At 43.1% G+C, this 22497-nt stretch overlaps 1 protein-coding gene across 1 annotated transcript in view; it reads left to right on the top strand.

Annotated features, from left to right (window-relative positions):
* Window positions 1-451: 451 nt before the first annotated feature.
* The window catches only part of DLGAP1 (DLG associated protein 1), a 621409-nt gene continuing 599363 nt past the window's right edge, over window positions 452-22497 (top strand). Inside the window, exon 1 of the mRNA XM_086965589.1 lies at window positions 452-1463. Coding sequence (XP_086821715.1) covers window positions 504-1463 — 960 coding nt within the window. The 5' untranslated portion in view covers window positions 452-503. The remainder of the gene's footprint in view (window positions 1464-22497) is intronic.

Genomic DNA, 22497 nt, shown 5'->3' on the forward strand with positions numbered 1-22497 from the left:
AACCTTTGAAAGTGGTGGGGCGAGCAAACTGCCCCACCACTTCCCAAAAAACAAAATAAAACACCCCCTCTCACTCTCCAAAAGCAAAAAGTAAAACACCCCCCGTTGTCATTTAAAAGCAACCATTACCCACCTGCCGTACGAGCGATTTTCCTAATTATTTTTTCCATTTTCTTAAACTGCCTTTTCTTCAGCAGCCTACTGTAAAATTTAGACTGTAGACATTCTTTTTTCTGAGGAGCGTATAGTCGGTAACTGCAGAAATTATAGTGTTGGCTACTTTCAGGGTTGACGAAGGCTATAGAATAGTAACCTTGTATTTCTATGTTTTGGCACACATTAATAAGAACATAGACATTTCTACTGCATTTCTTTTGAATAGTAGTTTATGCAACAGCTTAAATGCATTCTTTCTACTTCTTTTTTCACAGGTGTCTCACAAAGACCTTCATGTTGCCTGACTTCATTCATTAAATGACGTGGGTACAATCGTTGCATCGACAATGAAAGGGTTATCGAGCAGCCGCAGCCATCACCATGGTGTGGCGTGTGACGCTCCGTGCGACTCCATGACGCATCATCCAGAAAGGAAGCCATACTTGTTAAATCCAGTGGATCCTCACCCTGCGGATCACCCCTACTACGCACAAAGGAACTCGTTCCCGCCCGAATGCATGATTCCTTATGCCGACAACCTTGCGTGCAGCACTTTTCCCAGGAGACATTACACCCCTCAACAGGACTCCATTGATGACTGTTCTCTTGTGCCCCATGGGTCAGTTGGTAAAGCCAATCGCATTCCGCCCAGCCTTATAGACCACTTTGAAAGGCAGCTTCCAATCAATCGGGATGGCTACCACACCTTGCAGTACAAGCGAAGCGCCATGGAACAGCGTAGTGACAGCCCAGGGAGGATACGTCACTTGGTTCACTCTGTTCAAAAACTCTTCACCAAGTCCCATTCGCTTGAAGGGCCAACCAAGGGAGGTGTCAACGGGAACAAAGCGAGCCCCGAAGAGGTGCAAACTGTGAGGTATGGCAAGCGAAGCAAGAGCAAAGACCGGCGACCCGACATCAAGCCCCGGTCGAACATGTCTGGATGGTGGAGTTCAGAAGACAACTTAGACAGCGATGTTTGTGGTTATCATGGGCCTACGGGGGTGATGACAATGGGGAGGTGTCCCGATCGGTCCACTTCCCAGTATTTCATGGAAGCCTACAACACCATCAGCGAACATACGTTAAAATCATCAAGAAGCAATAATGATGTCAAGTGCACCACTTGCACCAACGTACCCTTGAGCTTGCCCATCAACCTGGATTCCCAGCTCATGAAGAAAAGCTCCTGGTCATCCACACTGACAGTGAGTCGAGCCCGTGAGGTTTACCAGAAGGCTGCCCTCAATATGGATACGCCCGCCCTGAAGTCTGAGCCGCAGGAACGGCCTTGTCAGTATCTTCAGGTATTGTATCACTTCAACTACTCCTATGAAGACATTGCTGTTTTCAGCTGTGCATTAACCACTGTGTAAAAAAAATACATATATGGCTGAGTCAATTGTTTCTGAAAGGCATTAAAAGGAAAGCACATGATTGCTATGTGTCAAACTTAGAAAAGAGTTTGTTTAGCCAAGCACTTTCTGAATCACCAGGAAATGTGGGTGATTTGGGGTGGTTTTATCTACCTTACCCAGAGGTTGAAGAGGGTTGCCCTGTTGCCCCATACTGTATGCTGTGGAGGGAAGAAGGAAAATGTGAATGACAGTTGAACAGATCACTGGCTGAAGAAGGCCAACACAAGCCCCCCTCTAAGTACCTACATATGCATGTATTTTATAATTAGAAATGTGTTTCAGTGCATGAGGATGCCATGTAGCTAAAGCTGTCTCTAGGCTAAGCCTAAACAGCGATTTTATTTTATCTATATATCTATTCATTTAGTTTCAGAATGAATCTCATCTATGTTTTAGAAATTTTTCACTGGGCCTGATTCACAAAGGTTTTTGTGCATCAATAAAATGTGTATGTGTTTCAAAATTTGTTATTGAAGTTTAAAGTGTGCTTTCAATGGTGGAAAGCCTGTAAGTAATGTAATGTAGATGTTTCCCATGTCAGATGTTTATGGTGTAGTTTGGGAAAGGGGAGTTCATTGGGCCTTGAGGGTGCACAATAGGAGGAATACCCACAAATCCATTCATTTGTGGGCATTCATAAACATTTTGTAGGTAGTTTCCACCTTGGCAACATGCATCAGACTGTTCAGTTGAAGACAGTAGCAAGTGCCATAACAGTGGGAGAACGGAATCACACGACATTTTGCAAAAAGTTAGACCATTACTCAGAAAGCATATTTTTTGTTCTTTGGTGTACATGTGTTCAGCTGTTCTTGAGAAAGTCACATTTAACGGTGCACGGGTGGTCATGAATGGGTTGAAAAGTTAGATACATCTGGACGATTGGTCCTGCTATACTAGTTTCAATAAATAAGGCCCTCTGATTGGCAGAGGGAGATATGATTGCTGAATGAAACTCAGTGAAAAATGTTGCGGCTGCCATTACAGGACTCAGAGACTTGTTCCCCAAGTCCTGAAGATAAAACATAGGGATTATACCTCAAGCACTTGTGGGCAAGGTGTCCAGAGGGGCCACCATGGAACAAAACAAAAAAAACAATTGTGCCACGCTACTTTCTTCCATGGGACACTGCGTGGCCCTCCTATGAGTTACTGTGGTATTCTTACAGGAGTCACCACTCAAGCTTCACCTCAATGGTTTCATGTGACTGCACATTTTTTGGGGTGGGGTTTGAATGAGCCCCATAGTACCCTAGGGGTAAAGCTTGAGCAGCCATACTGTTAGGATACTGAAGTACCAGAAACAATTAAAACAATAAATGAGGAACACATGGGGTGCGGTCTGCAGGAGGAATGGCGTCCATGGGGGGTTGGGTGAAGGGCCTGGCCAGAGGTCATGTGCAGTGGGAGTTGGCCACTCACAGCAGTGCTGTCCTTGCTCAGATGCCAGGCCCTGCTACCAACCCCTGGCTGTGCACAGCTGAAAGCCAAAGTCTGTTAAGGGAATTAGCTGAATATGATCAGAAACTCCAGGCTATCACTGAAAAAAACAAAGGTTAAATTGACATTACAGTTCGGTATTGTAATAAGATCTTACCTCACCTTAAAGAAACTAAAAAAATCAATGAATAAAACAAAGGTTGAAGTGATGTTCTCGTTAGGTAAGTTAATAAGATCTTAGCTTATGTTTAAAAACACTAGAAATTCAATGAAAAAACAAAGGTTGAACTGATGTCATAGTTAAGTGTTGAAATACCACAAACACTAGTTTTTAAAAAAACACTGAAATTCACCAGTTATAGTTTGCAGGGGTAACTATAACTTGTGCCCCTGCCATGAGCTGCTTATGACTTCACATATTATGTCACTGATGACATCTCAAATAGCATCATTGAAGACCTCACTGATTATATCATCCAACCTTTTGCTCCTCATATTACTCAATAAACAGCTAGATCATAAAAAAAAACAAAGTATGTGGTAAAGGGCCCACAAATATAGACAACACAGTGTATGTACATGTGTACATATATAAAATAAAGTTGAGAAATAAAAGGAGGACCCCGCAACAGCTGATTGGGGACTGGGGGGAATAGTATCTCTTGAACAGACTTGGGCGTCCCCTCAAACAAAAAACCACACAGGTTGAGTATTTTACCCAAAAACTAGCATGCCGTTTAATTCGGCGGGAAAGGTAAAGTTACAAGGTTCAAGATAATAATCTCTAAAAGCAAACTTCAATCAGGGAGACAAGGTCTATGGATCAACTAAATTCTATTATTGCAGTGACCAGGTTTTCAGCGAATTATGTATATAGGGGAGTATTTCTTAAACACATTTTGACCATAAATATTTTAACTTCAAATCTAAGCATTAGTTTTTACCAAAATAAATTCCATAGAAAACACAGTTAATAATGGTTCAAAGAGATATTGAAAAGATATTTACCACTCCAAAAATTTCATTAAAACTCTGTTATGCATTTATTTTATATTCACAATACAATATACAAATTTTTTTTAAAAAAACATCATTATACATTTCATAAAAAGATTTTTAAAAACAAGAATCACAAGTCGACGCGGCGTTTCGGTTTTCTGTGTTTGAACCTTCTTCAGGACTGATTCTAGACGAATTTAAAAAGATTTAAAAAAACAGAGTTACATTTTTGCATTGGTCTGGGCATCTCTTCAACCAATACCCTATATAATCACAATTCATGGTCACTGTACTATGATCTTCTCTCATAAAAATTTTTTTTTACATCTAAACAAGTCATGTTCCCTTGTGGCCCTTATCCTTAAAACACATTTCTCTCTGTTGATATACATTTCTATACTTTGACAAAACTAATAGTGTTTACCTTTCCCTTGGACCTAACGGTCCAATGCTTACGAGACCAGGACATGATACCACAATCTATTATTTGTATAGGTTAGGCATACCTTTAAATTAGATAGGGCAAGGCGCCCACTGGACACAGTTTAATTGAATTCTGCACCATGTAGTCATCGGATTATGATAATCTCCGGAAAAATTCCCAATTTTTGATCCCACTAGTTGAGGTGAATAAATAAAGAAAATGAGGATGCTATTACATTTAGAAACCCCACTTTTGTTATGACCTTATTTTAACTTGAAGATCAAAAAAAAGGTGTGCTTGTTCAGTACCTGATGTTTGGGTTGAATTAGCTTTGTCTTAGACTGCCAGGGGGAGCCACCGTCTTCCTACATATGGGTTTCTTCAATGGCCCTGGTGGATTTTTTAACGCGCATTAGTCTCAATCTATTTCAGAAGAACCGATTTCTAACATGTCTTAAAGGATTTGCTGAATCACTCACCATTCAAAATTGGATAACTGGCGCAATATTCAGGATGAGTTGCTACCAAGTTCCTTCTTGTTCAACTCCAATTTCTTTCTATTATTAAACAATAAAAGGTATACACTTTGTAGATTTATGTACACTCTCCATTTAGTTTATTTTCATGATCTTTTACTTTTGATAGCCCATAGGTCATATTTATAGACCCTCTATTGTTATTTGTTAAAAGATGGAAGGAGTTGTCTCTTTACACTATATTTGTATTAATGGTCCCTTTTCCAAAATTTAGGAAATTAGAAGGAGTTATATAGTTGATGGTAAGGAGAGCTGTTTAAATATTCCCCTGTGCTTCATAGAATCCTGGTTTTCCATTACCTTAATTGACAGATTCGGCCTCCCTGCTCCTGGTCTCTGGCAGTCAGTCCACACGTCCCTCCACTGATCTGGTATGGGCCTTCTCGAGTGCTGAGGGTTTCCTCATTCCTCGGCGCTTTTATCAGCAAGCCTCTTCATTGGCTTTCGATCTCTGTGTCTTAATTGGTTCTCTATCGGCAAATGGCCAAGCAGTTGCCATAGGAAATCTGTCAATTAAGGTAATGGAAAACCAGGATTCTATGAAGCACAGGGGAATATTTAAACAGCTCTCCTTACCATCAACTATATAACTCCTTCTAATTTCCTAAATTTTGGAAAAGGGACCATTAATACAAATATAGTGTAAAGAGACAACTCCTTCCATCTTTTAACAAATAACAATAGAGGGTCTATAAATATGACCTATGGGCTATCAAAAGTAAAAGATCATGAAAATAAACTAAATGGAGAGTGTACATAAATCTACAAAGTGTATACCTTTTATTGTTTAATAATAGAAAGAAATTGGAGTTGAACAAGAAGGAACTTGGTAGCAACTCATCCTGAATATTGCGCCAGTTATCCAATTTTGAATGGTGAGTGATTCAGCAAATCCTTTAAGACATGTTAGAAATCGGTTCTTCTGAAATAGATTGAGACTAATGCGCGTTAAAAAATCCACCAGGGCCATTGAAGAAACCCATATGTAGGAAGACGGTGGTTCCCCCTGGCAGTCTAAGACAAAGCTAATTCAACCCAAACATCAGGTACTGAACAAGCACACCTTTTTTTTGATCTTCAAGTTAAAATAAGGTCATAACAAAAGTGGGGTTTCTAAATGTAATAGCATCCTCATTTTCTTTATTTATTCACCTCAACTAGTGGGATCAAAAATTGGGAATTTTTCCGGAGATTATCATAATCCGATGACTACATGGTGCAGAATTCAATTAAACTGTGTCCAGTGGGCGCCTTGCCCTATCTAATTTAAAGGTATGCCTAACCTATACAAATAATAGATTGTGGTATCATGTCCTGGTCTCGTAAGCATTGGACCGTTAGGTCCAAGGGAAAGGTAAACACTATTAGTTTTGTCAAAGTATAGAAATGTATATCAACAGAGAGAAATGTGTTTTAAGGATAAGGGCCACAAGGGAACATGACTTGTTTAGATGTAAAAAAAAAATTTTATGAGAGAAGATCATAGTACAGTGACCATGAATTGTGATTATATAGGGTATTGGTTGAAGAGATGCCCAGACCAATGCAAAAATGTAACTCTGTTTTTTTAAATCTTTTTAAATTCGTCTAGAATCAGACCTGAAGAAGGTTCAAACACAGAAAACCGAAACGCCGCGTCGACTTGTGATTCTTGTTTTTAAAAATCTTTTTATGAAATGTATAATGATGTTTTTTAAAAAAAAAATTGTATATTGTATTGTGAATATAAAATAAATGCATAACAGAGTTTTAATGAAATTTTTGGAGTGGTAAATATCTTTTCAATATCTCTTTGAACCATTATTAACTGTGTTTTCTATGGAATTTATTTTGGTAAAAACTAATGCTTAGATTTGAAGTTAAAATATTTATGGTCAAAATGTGTTTAAGAAATACTCCCCTATATACATAATTCGCTGAAAACCTGGTCACTGCAATAATAGAATTTAGTTGATCCATAGACCTTGTCTCCCTGATTGAAGTTTGCTTTTAGAGATTATTATCTTGAACCTTGTAACTTTACCTTTCCCGCCGAATTAAACGGCATGCTAGTTTTTGGGTAAAATACTCAACCTGTGTGGTTTTTTGTTTGAGGGGACGCCCAAGTCTGTTCAAGACATATATAAAATAAAAACAGTGTAGCACTAGAGACAAGTCTGATTCAATATGGTAAAACGGGTAGGGTGCACACTTTAGATATCAGTAAAGCATTAAGTGCAAGCAGAACTTCATTTATACAGGGTGAAGAGTGCAACTACTACTTTGAGTTACACCAACATGTTTCATATAGGTTGTAGTTTAATTCAAAGGCTTCTTGGCAAAACATGTGCAAAAAACCTAAAGCTTCTCCTTACTAAACCTTATTCACCTGTGGATTTTTGTGCACATACTGACATTAAAGTGTTCTCATATAGTACTATTGACACCCCAACCCCTGTGGGCACCAAATCCCCTGCCATGTGCAGCATGGAGTTCTGCAGGGCCTGGCTGTGGCCAATCACTGCGCCCAATGCCCTACAGGTGCTCAACCCCCTGCTGTACATGGACTTCAGCCACTACCCTCCCGGATGCCCAACACCCCCTCACATATGGCCGAAGGTGTAGGGTTCAGCAGAGGGCTGGCCTACCTAACTCCTCCATAGGTAGTGAACACCCTTTAATTTATTTTTGTTTGTGCTGCCCAGGATCCGCGATTCCATCACAGATCCATATAGGGGAGAGGATGGACAGGGGCCACGGATGTTCTGCGTATCCTCGAAATACCGAAAAAGTTATTTTTAAACCCTGCTCCCACCCACATGGACCTGGGGTCATGGATCCATATCCTGCCCTCTTATGGGTTGCGTTTTAATTAATTCCATGACACAGGGACCAAGTTCTTGGGTCCCAACATAATGGCTGCTACATTTCGCTCAGGTCGAAACTGTGTAATTATGTATAAATAGTTCAGATACATGTAAGTATAGTAAACCTTAACATACTTTTTTAGACTTACCTATTGATCTTTTGGACATATATTTTCCCCACACAATAGTCACATGGTATTCCAGTGCTTAATATATTTAAAAAAATAATTAAGTGTTTTCCCAAAGATTCTCTCAGAAGCCTTTTGATAGCACCGCCGAATGTTGTGGTTGCCCAATACTAAATCTGTCAACTCTTTATTCTACCTCTTCCCTCTTTCAATCACCACCCTGCAGCCCCGATCAGATTTTACAGGTTCTTTTTCATCCCTGCTTTCTGCCTAAGTCACGGTTTTCCCATCTTTGTTCTCCTCCTACATTTTTAGGTCGAGCCTGTGTAGCGCATGCGCTGCTCTGCAAGGCACGCTGTATTCAGGTAGGGACTTGAAGCTATGCCCACACGTTGCCCATATTTGTTATTGGCTTGTGTCATTGTCCACTGTAAACTGTGGCTGTTCATTGGTCAATAGATTTAGCAGTCCCTCCTTAGTACCAGTCGGTCTCATTTTGTAACCTGCCATGGCTACACCTCCTGTTACGTGTGTTGTTACTCAGTAGACTTCGATTACAGCCTCCAAGAACTATTTTCTCAGTTTTGGGGTGAAATTCTGGTGATGAAAAAAAAAAGTGCCTTTCCCCAAAAATGAATGCTGGTGGGTTTCCGCCTGCAGCCTCTGGATCAAATAAAACTCTGGTGCTATGGTATGCTCTTGTATATGTTTCTTAAGAGATCAAATGGCCCCACCTACTCTGAAGGTGACCAAAGGCCCAACAATATATAAACTACAAACTTGCATTGAAATCTTAATGAATATGTATGCATTTGCTGCAATGAAATCTTAATTAATATGGTTGCATCTGCTGCTCAGAACCATATCTCTTTTTCTGTTTGTTGTCCTCCTAATAGTAGATGTTAGTTTGGCACAACTGCAAATTCTTCATGGGTTTCAGTGTGGCCATATATCTGAGAGGCATATTTACAAGCCCCTATCGGCACCACAACAATTGTGATGGCAATAGGAGCTTTGTCTTATTTACAAGGCAGCATTAAGCCTGTTAACATGGCTTAACACTGCCTTGTAAATAAGGCCCACTTTCACGCTACACTTAGCGTGAAAGGGGCGGGCAATGGGTGTTGTGGTGGGCATTCCAACACAACACCCATTGATTTTGACGCTGCCCCTTATTTACTAGAGCAGCGTGAATAGGCGTCAGCGCCAAAATTAAAACCAGGGAAAAGCGGGTCTTAAACAGGCAAAACGAAGAGAAATGCTTTATTTCTCGTCGTTTTTGATGTTTCCATAGAAACAGCAAAATGCCAATGGTTGTTTATGTGCAGGAATCCCCCCTTACTCCACATAATATTTTTTTTTAAAACAGCACACATAGATGTTACAAAACAGCATATGGCACTGAGACATCACCCTGACCTATGTAAGAATCACTCCCGCATTCTGCCAGCCTCGACATGCTCCAAACCTCACCAGACTCAAAAATCACAACGCTCCTCTTGATTTTAGCAATTCTAATTGGACTAAAATAAGCAGGTCTACCCTTCTTAACAACTCCAGTTTTCTTGTCATAAACACTATCACCTAGTCTTCAATTCCATTTCTTGACACAATGCTTGGCATCATACCACATCTTGTATTTCAACTGATGATCCTTTATCCTTTAGCATCATTCCAAATTTTCATACCAATATTGAAAGAACCATCACGCAATTACAAGCTTAGAAGCAGCAATGCAACCCTTAAGACATGGAAAAGGAAACACAACTGTCACGCCAAAGGGGAAACAGCAATGAGTCCACAGTTTTTCTTGGAGAACCTCGTTGAGAATGACCGTACACTCCACAGCATGCTACACAATAGCCGTCACCAATCTGTTTATGTGCTCAACTAAACCATTTGCTTCAGGTGCATAACGAGCCATTCTATGACTAATGTATAGATCCCTCAACAATCTTCTCATCTCTTACAACACAAATTAAACTCAATTGTCTGTGATTTAGGGATGTGCTCACAGGCAAATATATTTACTTTAATCTACTCTTAGAAGTTCTACAACACTCCTAGTGGTAACAGCATTCACACAGGTCCAGATTTATGAAGCCTTTGCATTGTCCTTGCGTTGCTGGCTTGTGCTGCATTATGTTACATTTCAAGCTGGGAGGTGCTCCATGAGTGGAGAAGGGGCGTTCTCATGCATCTGCTCATGAATTTTGGTTCAATCCACGATTTACTAAAGCTAATAAACCTGTGAATACGTCACAATGCTACACAATCCCCAGTGAGCCTTAACAAGGAGAAATATATGTATTTTACCTCATTATTTCCTCATTCCATGTGTGGTGCATTGGGCAGCACCCATAGAAAGAGAAAATGCCTCTAAAGATTGTTTTTTGGGCAGGAAGGTGTACTTTCCTGCACAAAACAATCCTGCCTGTAACACTGGCACATTTCCACTATGGTGCAAGGATGCCTGTGCTGGTGCTAGGCAGCACATGGTGAGAGCTGAAAAGCTGCATATCTTTGTAAATATGAATATTTTGTGCCTCTCTCTCTATTTCATGTAATGCAGCACAGCAACTTTGTGTGCTGCCCTGAGTTGCTTGAATGATTATTAAATAAGTCAGTCAATTTGCTACAACCAATTTCAAAGAGTAATCCACCAGGACCCAAAACAATCTTCCCATAACAGGAAACAACTCATAACGTCCATATTGTCAAGCCCCAGTTTTGTCCAAAGCTTCATTGGCACATCTGGAGAGAGATGACCTGCTTTGATCACTTCACACTTATGATTATGAGCATATTCAGCACAATCCCTAACCAACCCCTCTATTTGTCTTACCATCTTTGACCCCCAATACCTTTCATTCACCTTTGCTTTACTGAGATTACGTCCCAAATGTCCTTCATGGTCCACTTCATGATTTCACTCATAAACCCAGATGGGGACCCGAGTCCCTCTCCTGTATACAACTCCTCTCCTGTAATACCTAACTCTAGCAGAACATTCAAACATTCTCCAGGCAGTTCACATGACGTTGACAAACCAGGCCAACCTTCAACACCAAACGTCCTTCCCCGCAGACGCACAGCATCCTGGTTTGTTTCCACCTACCACTCTTGTTCAGTCAACCCAGACTCCTTTACCCGCCTGACAAACACCTCCACCACCTCTGACCCCCATATCTCTTCTATGGGTAGCGTGATAAACAAATTGATGCAGCATTTCTGCTCCCTGGTATATTTTCCATGCAAATTATATTATCCAGACACTCTTTCTTCCTCTTAGTCCTCGAGTGGCCCTCTCTGAACCTCTGCAGGTGAAAAGATGGTTAAGAGGTCTATGGTCTGTCAACATAAAGGGAGAAGGCCCAAGAAAAAAAATCTTTAAATTGTGAATCTCCCAAAAACACACAAGTGCCTGGTGCTCAATCACAGAGTAACGCTCTTCTGCACCCCTGAGAGTGTATGAGGCAAATGCCACAACCTTTTCGTTGCCATCAATATGCTGGAACAATACCGCCCACATGCCTCTCATGCTGGCATCATTTGTTAAGATAGTTTTATAGGTGACATTTAAATGTCCCAAGATAGACATCTTGCCAATCTCTTCCTTCACACATTAGCAGCTTAATCGATTTTATCTGTTCATATGAAGTTATCTCTTTTCTTGAGAAGAGCCTAGAGGTGTTTAACTACACTTGGAACATTCCAAATACATTTGAAATAATACTGTGTCTGGCCTAAAAAGGACCTGACATCAAAGGAATTGTCTTCATCACCAATTCGGGGAACTCAAACTTTGGGCTAATCCCTTCTCTTGAGAGTGTGTCCCCCAGATAGGACACTGCTTGTTATGCTTTGTATATGAAGACACTGGTAGCCAGGTTGTAAGTTCTTAAAGCCTTCTTTATTAATCCATGTCAAGTGGTATCAAACAAGGATCAGCCATGTAACAGCTCTTAACCCAGCTCCCATATTTCCTACGCCAGCCCCACTAGGAGCAGCCTGCCTAGCTGCTCAACCCATCTCCAACTGTCACCACTCATCCACACAGGCACCCAGGCACCCAGGCATTCCATTCATCACAGTCACACCAACTTTCCGTCACCATATCTCACTCTGGCTGAGCAGCTAGGAGGACCTAGGCTGATTTACATATACATGTAAACCTTAGGATATAACATTATCCCTTTCCTTTTAAAATGAAAACAAAACGTACAATTTTACAAGAAAAGAACTATACACAAAAAGGTGATAATGTTCATAACTAAGGGATGAGAATGAATTCAAAACATCACCAAAGAGAGAACAAAGCAAACAAGAAAAGATGGGCATAATACGACATATTAAAAACATGCATCAAAATCCCCCATCCTCACTCAAGAAAATTGTTAAGAATAATTCGATTGTAAACCATCAAACAATGTCAAATTAGGAAGGAAAGAACACTGTCAAGCAATATTACATTTCCAACTAGCAATAACCCCATCCTTTCCCCAAAACACGAAAGAAAATATAGTAGTGAAGGGTGCACACACCCCACGACAAACACCCGAGGCCAGAAACCAACATTAAGGGTGAAAAAACACTACAAATACACGTGTACCACAATATGGACCACGTAGAGGGTACACACACAGTGAGGAGCAGGGCGACTTACACACGACAACATCTGCAGCATGGGGCGACTTACACAGGACAAGATGTGACGCGCAGGGCGACTTACACACGACAACACCTGAAGCGCAGGACTACTTACACAGGACAACACGTGAGGCGCAGGGCAACTTACACACAACAACATCTGAAGCGCAGGGCGACTTACACGGGACAACATATGAGGCGCGGGCGCCTTATACACATACAAACATATAAGACGTGCAGCGCAAGGCGACTTACCAACACAACATAAGAAGAAGAGACCCACCCACCAAGACCAGAACCACCCTCATGTGGGAATAACATGGGATGTCCACCCTCCAGGAGACTAGGACGTCCCAAGCTATAAATAGCGTAAAACTGTGGCATCACGTAAAACAATAACGTTGTAAGGTGGATGCAAGTACAATAACCATAGCAGTAGAACACTACTAAACTGTGTCCCCCACCGGTGAGCGGCCACTCACCCGAGTTGTCTGTGAGCACACTCCCCCTGCGTAAGGGAACGAAATGCACAAGAATACCACCAAGATGCATAAAAAGAAACATGTGCTATAGCATGAAAATACACAATCCATTAGACATGTGTAGTAAATAAAAGTCACAAGGTACATTAATCTCTTCAACAAAGAGATCCAAAACTAGTTGTCCTTAACATTACCCAAGTTCTTTGTGATGAGCGCAGTCCTAAAAAAAATGGTTCGAACCAGGTCCTGGTAACAGATGACTGACTTTGAAAATAGTCACTTGATCCCACGTATTTGACAGCCATTACGACGCGATCCCTGAAGAGCATCTCGAAGAAACAATGCAACGTGCTTTTTTGCCAGGAGGCTATATTTCATGTTCTAAATTAAAAAAACGAGGTTGAAAATGAAAATGAAGTAACTCGCAGGATCGCGCTGAAAGTCGTGGTTGGCAAAACGGAGAAAGCACAATGTTGCCTTTATTTCTCACACTGGTCATTAATTAAACCTAATTAAGGGAATTGGGGTTCAAAATGATCCCCAAGTCTCTCTGCTGTCTTCATCCTAAAAGATTGTCACCCTATCTTGCCACCTATACCTTTCCTATGGTTTCTTTGCCCTTGAGTGACCTCTTCATTGTAGAGAAACCCACGAAATCAGTCTTATCACCCCCATAACCACCAGCATTGATTTCTGGAGGGGACAAAACAGGGTTTTCACCACCAAAAATTATCAAAATTTTTGTCACCAAAAAGAGTGCAAGGTGACTCAGATACCCCAGTACGGTTACTTCCATGCCTTGAATCACTGCCAAACATTCCAGCATATAAACGTGTCCATCATGCCACCTACGTGACTCATGACATCCTATTTTCTTGATCTGTAAAATGTGTTTTCTGCCCATGTGTCTCACTCACCAACGTTTTGACACATTGTACTCGCCACTTTTGCAAGCTCTTGCCAAGTAACCATGTTTGCTGCACTCTGTAGACCCCCCCAGTCCCCGGGCTCAGTTCAGCAACTCCATCGCCGACCTCGCCAGCACCCACGCACTCTCCTTCATGGACTACATCCTCCTCGGGGACCTGAACTTCCACCTGGAGAACAACAAAGACTCCAACTCCGCCACCCTGATTGACAACCTCGCCAACCTCGGCCTCAGACAACTCATCACTGCGCCCACCCACGCCGCCGGCGGCACGCTTGACCCCGTCTCCTCCACAGGCACCTATGTCGCCTTCGACCACACCACCGAACTCCACTGGACCGACCACGGCTGCATCCATTTCACCTTCAAGAAACCAACCACGCACTACCGCACCCAACAGCCGCCTCGCCGCTGCTGGAGCAAAGTCACTGAAGACCAGCTGATCACCACCCTGGCCCATAACCCACCTACTGACCCCACCAACCCAGATGCCACAACCCGCAACCTCAAACAGTGGATCGAGGACTGCGCCAACACCCTCGTCCCGCTCAAAAAACCCTCCATCAAACACGCCAGCAAGAGAGCCACCTGGTTCACCAACGAGCTCCAGACCTCCAAACGTGCATGCTGGAAACTGGAGAGGAAATGGCTCCCCGAACGCACACCGGACAACCACGCAGCCCACAAGGACGCCACCCGCAGACATCACCACCTCATCAGATTAGCCAAGAGATCCTCCTTCAAAGACCACCTAGACAACAACGCACATGACAGCAAAGAGCTCTTCAGCATCGTAAAGGAACTCTCCAACTCCAGCGCCAATGCCAACGACATCCCACCCTCACAAGAACTGTGCGACTCGCTAGCCACCTTCTTCCACCGCAAGATCGCAGACTTCCACGACAGCTTCAACACCACAACCGCCCTGACTACACCAGACTCCACCTCCCCCGCGAACACCACCAGCACCAACCGCCTGATCTCTTGGTCCAACGTCAACGACGAACGGACACAAAAGATCATGAACTCCATCCACTCAGGTTCTCCGTCAGACCTGTGTCCACACCACGTATTCAACAAAGCAGACACAGCCATCGCACCTCAACTACGGAAGGTCATCAACATCTCCTTCAAAACAGCGACATTCGGGAAGCATGCCGAAATCAACGCCCTCCTCAAGAAGCCCAAGGCGGACCCCAAGGACCTCAAGAATTTCCGGCCCATCTCCCTGCTCCCGTTCCCAGCGAAGGTCATTGAGAAAATCGTCAACATACAATTTGGATCGCCACCTCGAAGACAAAAACATCTTGGACCCGTCCCAGTCTGTATTCAGATGAAACCACAGCACCGAGACAGCCCTCATCGCCGCCACAGATGACATCAGGTGCCAACTAGACAATGGCGAAACATCAGCCTTCATCCTCCTTGACTTGTCAGCCGCCTTCGACGCGGTCTGCCATCGCACCCTAAAGACACGCCTCCAAGAAGCCGGAATCCAAGAGAAGGCCCTCAACCGGACCATGTCCATCCTCTCCAGCAGAACCCAGAGCGTCCGCCTCCCACCCTTCCGGTCCGAAGCCACAGACATCCTCTGCGGTGTCCCCCAGGGCTCATCCCTCAGCCTGATGCTGTTCAACGTCTACATGGCCCGCCATCACGACCTCAACATCATCTCCTATGCCGACGACACCCAGCTCATCCTCTCCCTCACCAAGGAACCACACACCGCCAAAACCAACCTCCACGAGGGAATGAAGGTCGTCGCCGACTGGATGAGGAGCAGCCGTCTGAAGCTGAACTCGGACAAGACGGAGGTCCTCATCCTCGGACCCACCCCCTCAGCCTGGGACGACTCCTGGTGGCCGACCACACTCGGAACAACATCGACACCCACAGACCAGGCACGCAACCTAGGATTCATCCTCGACTCCTCCCTCTCCATGTCTAAACAGGTCAGCGCTGTCTCCTCTTCGCAGGATCTACAAGTGGATCCCGACCGAAACAAGAACGGTGACACAGGCCCTCGTCAGCAGCAGACTGGACTACGGCAATGCACTCTACGCAGGAATCCCAGCCAAACACCTACAACAACTACAACGCATTCAAAACGCTTCCGCCCGACTGATCCTCAACGTCCCCTGCCGAAGCCATATCACCCCCACCTGAGAGACCTACACTGGCTCCCCGTCAACAAGAGGATCACCTTCAAGCTCCTCACCCACGCACACAAAGCACTCCACAACGCCGGACCAGCCTACCTGAACAGCAGACTCAGCTTCTACACTCCCACCCACCAGCTCCGCTCCGCCAGCCTCGCCCTCGCCCCTGTCCCCCGCATCCAACGAACGACCTCCGGCGGCAGATCCTTCTCCTACCTCGCCGCAAAGACCTGGAACACCCTCCACGCCCACCTACAGCAGACCCAAAACCTACTCGCCTCAAGACCTGGCTGTTTGAGCAGTAGGGGCACCGCCCTCCCCTCAGCGCCTTGAGACCCTCATGGGTAAGTAGCGCGCTTTACAAGTACTCTGATTGATTAATTAATCGATTGTACGCAGCATTGCCAGCATAACAATTCAAACTATTAGACAAGTTTACTGGACTGCCATACTTGTAACCTTTATTTTTCTGCACATTTACAAAATTCAGTTTCACAGTCTGCACTCCTGTTCGCTGGACTACTGACTTTTCATTCCTCAGACATAGCCTTGTGCTCAATTCTTACTCCACCAAACACATCAAAACAATATGCATCTCTTTAATCCATTTAGAGATGTGTTGCATACCGTCCCCAATGTCCACTGCCCCGCTAAGAGATGGAGTATGGATAATAACTTCTCTTGCACCCCGCAGTTGTTGGTGCAACAAACAAGATGGTCTCCAATTAAAGTGTGAGTTGGTATGCCAAATGTACTCACCAAACTTTCCTTGCATGACACATCATTCCCAACCCTTTCCTCTTTTAATTGTACCTGGAGAAGAATTTATGGTGTTCCAAGACAACATTAATATGAGGGACAAAATTATTTTCCATTATTCTAACCGACATCTTATACACATCCGTGAGTTCACCTTCTCTGTTGCCAACAGCAGATTCATCTAGACTTTCATAAATAATGCACCCTTCAATTCCTAAACTATGTAGGGACACCCCTTGTTTTTTGGCAACAGAAAACTATTCTCCTCAAATTGCTATAAGCATCAAATAACGTCTTTCATTTTTTGTCCTGGGAAGAAGGGGTTTTCCAGCTCCTGACAAAACGTTTGGAGATTGAGACATGATAGCATGATAACTTTCAGTTGGTGGTAATTTGCGATTTCTTTCACAAATACACTTTTTGACATTTGTATAGGTGCCATGTGGCGCACATACATGCCCTTAGGCGCACACACATGTTCATTTGAGGGGTGCATCAGGGTGTCCTTATGACACCCTTGCACTCTTGAAATTATTCTCAATTTGCGATTCTCAAATTGCGAATCGCAAATTGAGAATGACTTCACATTCATTCCTATGGGCCTCCTCGCCCATAGATATGAATGGGAAAGTATTCCTTAATTGTGATTTCGCAATTTGCTAATCGCAATTAAGGAATACTAAGAATTATACTAAGAATTCGCCCCAAAAAATTGCGATTTCTTTAATACATCCCGTTTTGCAATTCTCAAATAGCGATTTCTAAAAAAACGCTATTTGAGAATCGCAAATGAGGATGTTGATACATATGGCCCTAAGTTTCTAGAAAGCAATAAAAACAGATAAAATGGCAAACTAACACAACATGAAAAAGTTAAAACAGAGGTGATCGGATTTACTCCTTAAGTAGATTCTCCTTAAGACAAGGACAATAGGTAAAATAATTGATGCACAATTTCAACCCAAATTGAGGGTTTTTTTGGAATTAAAGGTTGTCTACAAATAAAGTAAATTAGCCAATCCATACATGTGCAGAATGTCTCTGCAACCCACAACACTGGTTGGTTTCCAAGGTTTCTTGGTAAAAGAGATGCACCCACCAAGATCCTGGCAGCAGAAAAGCAGAGGCCAACTGAACTATAATATCTGCACCCCAACTATCCAGACACATTTTAATGTTCTGTAGCAGCATTCCATAAATAACTAGTAAGGCCACAGCAAATTGATTAGTGCATCTGTAAACGAAATAGATACTATAGTTGCAGAAACTATTAAAATAATATAAAGTTGAGTACAGTTATAGTTAAAAGTTTACAATGTCATATGTTTGTTTTAATCGCTGAGAAAGTGGCAGGCCACCTCTTGTTGTGGTTATCCACACACAAATTTCTATTTCTCTCCACTTAGAAGCACCCATCTTGCTCCATGTGGCAAAATGATCCTTATTCAAAACACTCTGGTTATACCACTCAGGACATTTTTTAATCCCCCACAGTGCCTTCAACTGTAAATTCAATTGGAACACTATAGTCCAGCATTGTCAATCTTCTTCAAACCATCAAGGTGAGACCTGCATATAAGGGTGAATGATTCTTTTACCGTCTTCCGGCTAAGCTTTGGACTCCCTCCTTCATGAGACGCGTAACCTTACTGATTATATTGCCTTTTACAAAAGAATCAAGCCAATTGTCTTTCCAACCACCTAATGCTTTGTGGTTGAATAGTGAGCTCTTCTGCATCCCCTAGCACCAGAACACCTTAATAGGATAACACTGCACATTATTAATTTTTAACCAATATTTGTAACTAAATACCAGATGTAGGAAGGGTATTACCGGTCGGTAACGGCCAAAATCGGCCGTTACTGACCGGTAATAGGCTTTTGTGATGTAGGGGGGGCAATTTACAGATTCGGTAAATACCGAATCGGTATTTACCGAATCGGTACTTATTGATTCGGTAATTACCGATTCGGTATTTACCGAATCGGTAAATGACATGTAGGAAGCACTTTAAACAGTGCTCATGTGTTTTAAGGATTAGTTATTTACCACCAACTGTTAGTTGGTGGTAAATAAGGAATACCTATGAAAATGCAAATCAATGCATTTTCAACTGTGCCATGTGGCAGACATTCATGCCCTTAGGGCATATATGTGTGCCACATGTGCACACGAGCACTAATCAGGGGTGCAACAGGGTGTCAAAGTAACACCCTGCCACCCTTGACTCTTTCCCTATTTTACCGAATCGGTATTTACAGATTCGGTAATTGCCATTCATTCCTATGGGCCTCCAGGCCCATAGAAATGAATGGCAATTACCAAGGGCCATATGTAGGTAAATGGCATTTACCGAATCGTAAATACCGAATTTTACTGATTCGGTATTTACAATTCGGTAAATGCCATGTAGGTAATAATTCTTTAAATATTACCGAATCGGTAATATTCGTAATTACCGAATCGGTATTTACCAATTCGGTAATTGCCATTGTTTCCTATGGGCCTTGAGGCCCATAGGAATCAATGGCAATTACCGAATCGGTAAATACCGATTCGGTAATTTTACCAATTTGTCAAGGGGGACAGGGTGTCACTTTGACACCCTGTTGCACCCCTGATTCTGGCTTGTGTGCCATGTGACACACATACATGCCCCAAGGGCATGTATGTGTGCCACATGGCACAGGTGTACATGCAGAGATGTGCATGTACACAGAAATTCGTTATTTACCATGCCATTGTATTTCATGGTAAATAACGAATTTCTAAGGGCCTGTGTCACTGTTTCCAGTGCCACCTACATCCCAAATTACCGATTCTGTACATTTACCGATTCGGTAATTTACCGATTCGGTAAAATTACCGATTCGGTAAATATACAGAATCGATAATTTTAAGGCCCCCTACATCTGGAATTACAAATACCGGTCGGTAACGGCCGAAATCGGCCGTTACCGACCGGTATTTTGCCACCTACATATGGCCCCAAATCGGTAAATACAGATTCGGTAATTACCGAATCTTAACGATTCAGTAATTTTTACTGATTTTTTATCTACATAGCAATTACCAATTCGAAAATACTGAATCAGAAAAATTCGGTATTTTCGAATCGGTAATTTACAATTACCTACATCTAGCCCTAAGTGGTTTGGGAAAAAGACAGATAAAAACTGATAGCTAGCAAAGGTGGCCAATAATAAGACATCTGCAACAAACAACAACAGGGTTGTGGGAATGCTTGAATTAATCGCATCCAATGTCAATCACTCTGGACTGCATTCCTATCCATCTTTGCCCACTTTGCCACTCTAGACAGAGACCAGCCATGTGCAAATCATTCGTAATCCTGCTTCAACAGAAACTTTCATTCCAGGAACTCCTAACCGGTTTCCGCTTGTTTGGGACTCTTCAGTGAGATAATGTCCATAATAAATATAAATAATAAATGCAGATGTTGTATGAAAATAGGAAACTGAAAATAATATTATTGAGCATCTCCATTAAGGTCACAAATGGCTCCTATCAAACAGACCATATTTTGGGCAGACCATCAATGCAACATTGCATTTGTATGGAAGGTAGTATTTTAATTTTCAGACAGATGATGGACCAAGAGGGTTCATCTTCACCAAGCCATATTCCTGCAAAAAAAGAAAAAACAACTGATCAGACAAAACCAATCTCCTGACATTTTCATGAAAAACGATCTGCATAATTTGAAAATATTTCCAGAAAACATCTTTCACTTTCACAGCTATATATTTAACAATATGGATGCAGTTAACGCACTGGAGGGATGTCCTTTTGAATCCTTTCTTCCAATCTGCATCATATCATGTTTGCCGAAAAGCACTTGCCTATGTGCTCCTTGTGTAATTCTGAACCGTACTTAGTCCAATGACTTACTCAGGTATAACTCACAGTGCTTTTGTGTTTTGTCGGCTTCTGCACTTAAATGGCAACTTCTGATAGGTTCTTCGTTTAACACCCGTTTTTCTAACAATATTGTGCTTATTTGGCGTTGATTATTCTGGTGTTACTTGAACTTTACATAGCAGGATTTGCCATTTGTCATGTTCTTCTCATTGGAGTGGAATTTGTCTGACACTTTTAAGTGCAGTGACATATAAATAGTTTAGTACTAGGTTTCTGTAAGCACAGTTACAACAGCCTGTATTTGAACAAATACACCTATCTGCTCTTTTTTAGCATATCAACTGTCATCACCCATTCAGGGGACCACAGCAAGTGGGCGCTATTGGGGCTGGCACAATTTCCCGTTCATGTCCCAGGGTAGATCCCACAATGGCTCTGCAAAATGAACTAAGTACAACCCCTTCAACACTTGACTCTCAGTGATACTGGTAGTGGCCACACTACAATATGCATGTACTCAGGGTCTGTTGCGCAGGGTCACTGTACAGCAGGCAGGTGTACTTCCAATGCTCATCCTCCACCTGCCCTCTCTTTCACACTCTCTTTGGCATCAAGCATCTGGTATGGGTCTCAAGCACAGGTTTAATGCTCCCACCTCTGAGACAGTGAGTTCTCTCTGTGTTAGGTTTCTAACTAACTATGAGTCCTCATGGTAGGCCTAGGTGAGGCCTCAGCACACATCAGTCTGTGTCCTTCCTCCTCTTATAGAAGGCACGCTGGCCTTGAGGGCACTGGCCCTCTTCTCTGATCCCTGGGGCCAATTCAGGGCCATGCGCTGTACTCGGGAGACAGCTGCAAGCAGGAAGGAAGCCTTCTACAGAAAATAGATCCTCTTTCGGGCCAATGAAAAGCCCACATGTCCTGGACGTATCCTTCTGTACCAAATGCTGTTTGGTGAGTCAGTGGCTGAACTGGGCAGACGTCCCAGGGGTCGGGTGGCTATGGAATCTGGTTCACGGGTCGGTCTTGATGGAAACCTCTCCCAAGCCCTCTGCGACTCCCTAGCTTCCTTCTTCCACAACAAAATCGCAGACATCCACAACAGCTTCGACAACCGACCCGGAGACCAACCCACCCAACCTTCTGCAGGACCTTCACCCCCCTTGAACATCCTCAACGACTGGAACCCAATCTCCACTGAGGACACCATCCGCCTGATGAACTCCATCCACTCAGGATCCCCAACTGACCCATGCCCTCACCACATCTTCAACAAAGCAGACTCCATCATAGCACCACACCTCCGAGATGTCATCAACTGCTCCCTCAACTCAGCCACTTTCCCGGAAAGCTGGAAACACGCAGAACTCAGCGCCCTTCTGAAAAAACCCACAGCTGACCCCACCGAACTCAAAAACTACCGCCCCATCTCGCTCCTTCCATTCCCGGCCAAAGTCATCGAGAAAGTTGTCAACAACCAGCTCGCCGCCTTCCTCGAAGCCAACAAATCCCTCGACCCCTCACAATCCGGCTTCCGAGCCAAACACAGCACCGAGACCGCACTTATCGCAGCAACAGACGGCATTCGAACTCTACTGGACAATGGAGACACAGTCGCCCTCATCCTCCTTGACCTCTCCGCTGCCTTCAACACAGTCTGTCATAGCACCCTTCTACAACGCCTCAGAA

Source organism: Lissotriton vulgaris, chromosome 4_1, assembly GCF_964263255.1.
Source record: "Lissotriton vulgaris chromosome 4_1, aLisVul1.2, whole genome shotgun sequence".
Taxonomy (NCBI): Eukaryota; Metazoa; Chordata; class Amphibia; order Caudata; family Salamandridae; genus Lissotriton; species Lissotriton vulgaris.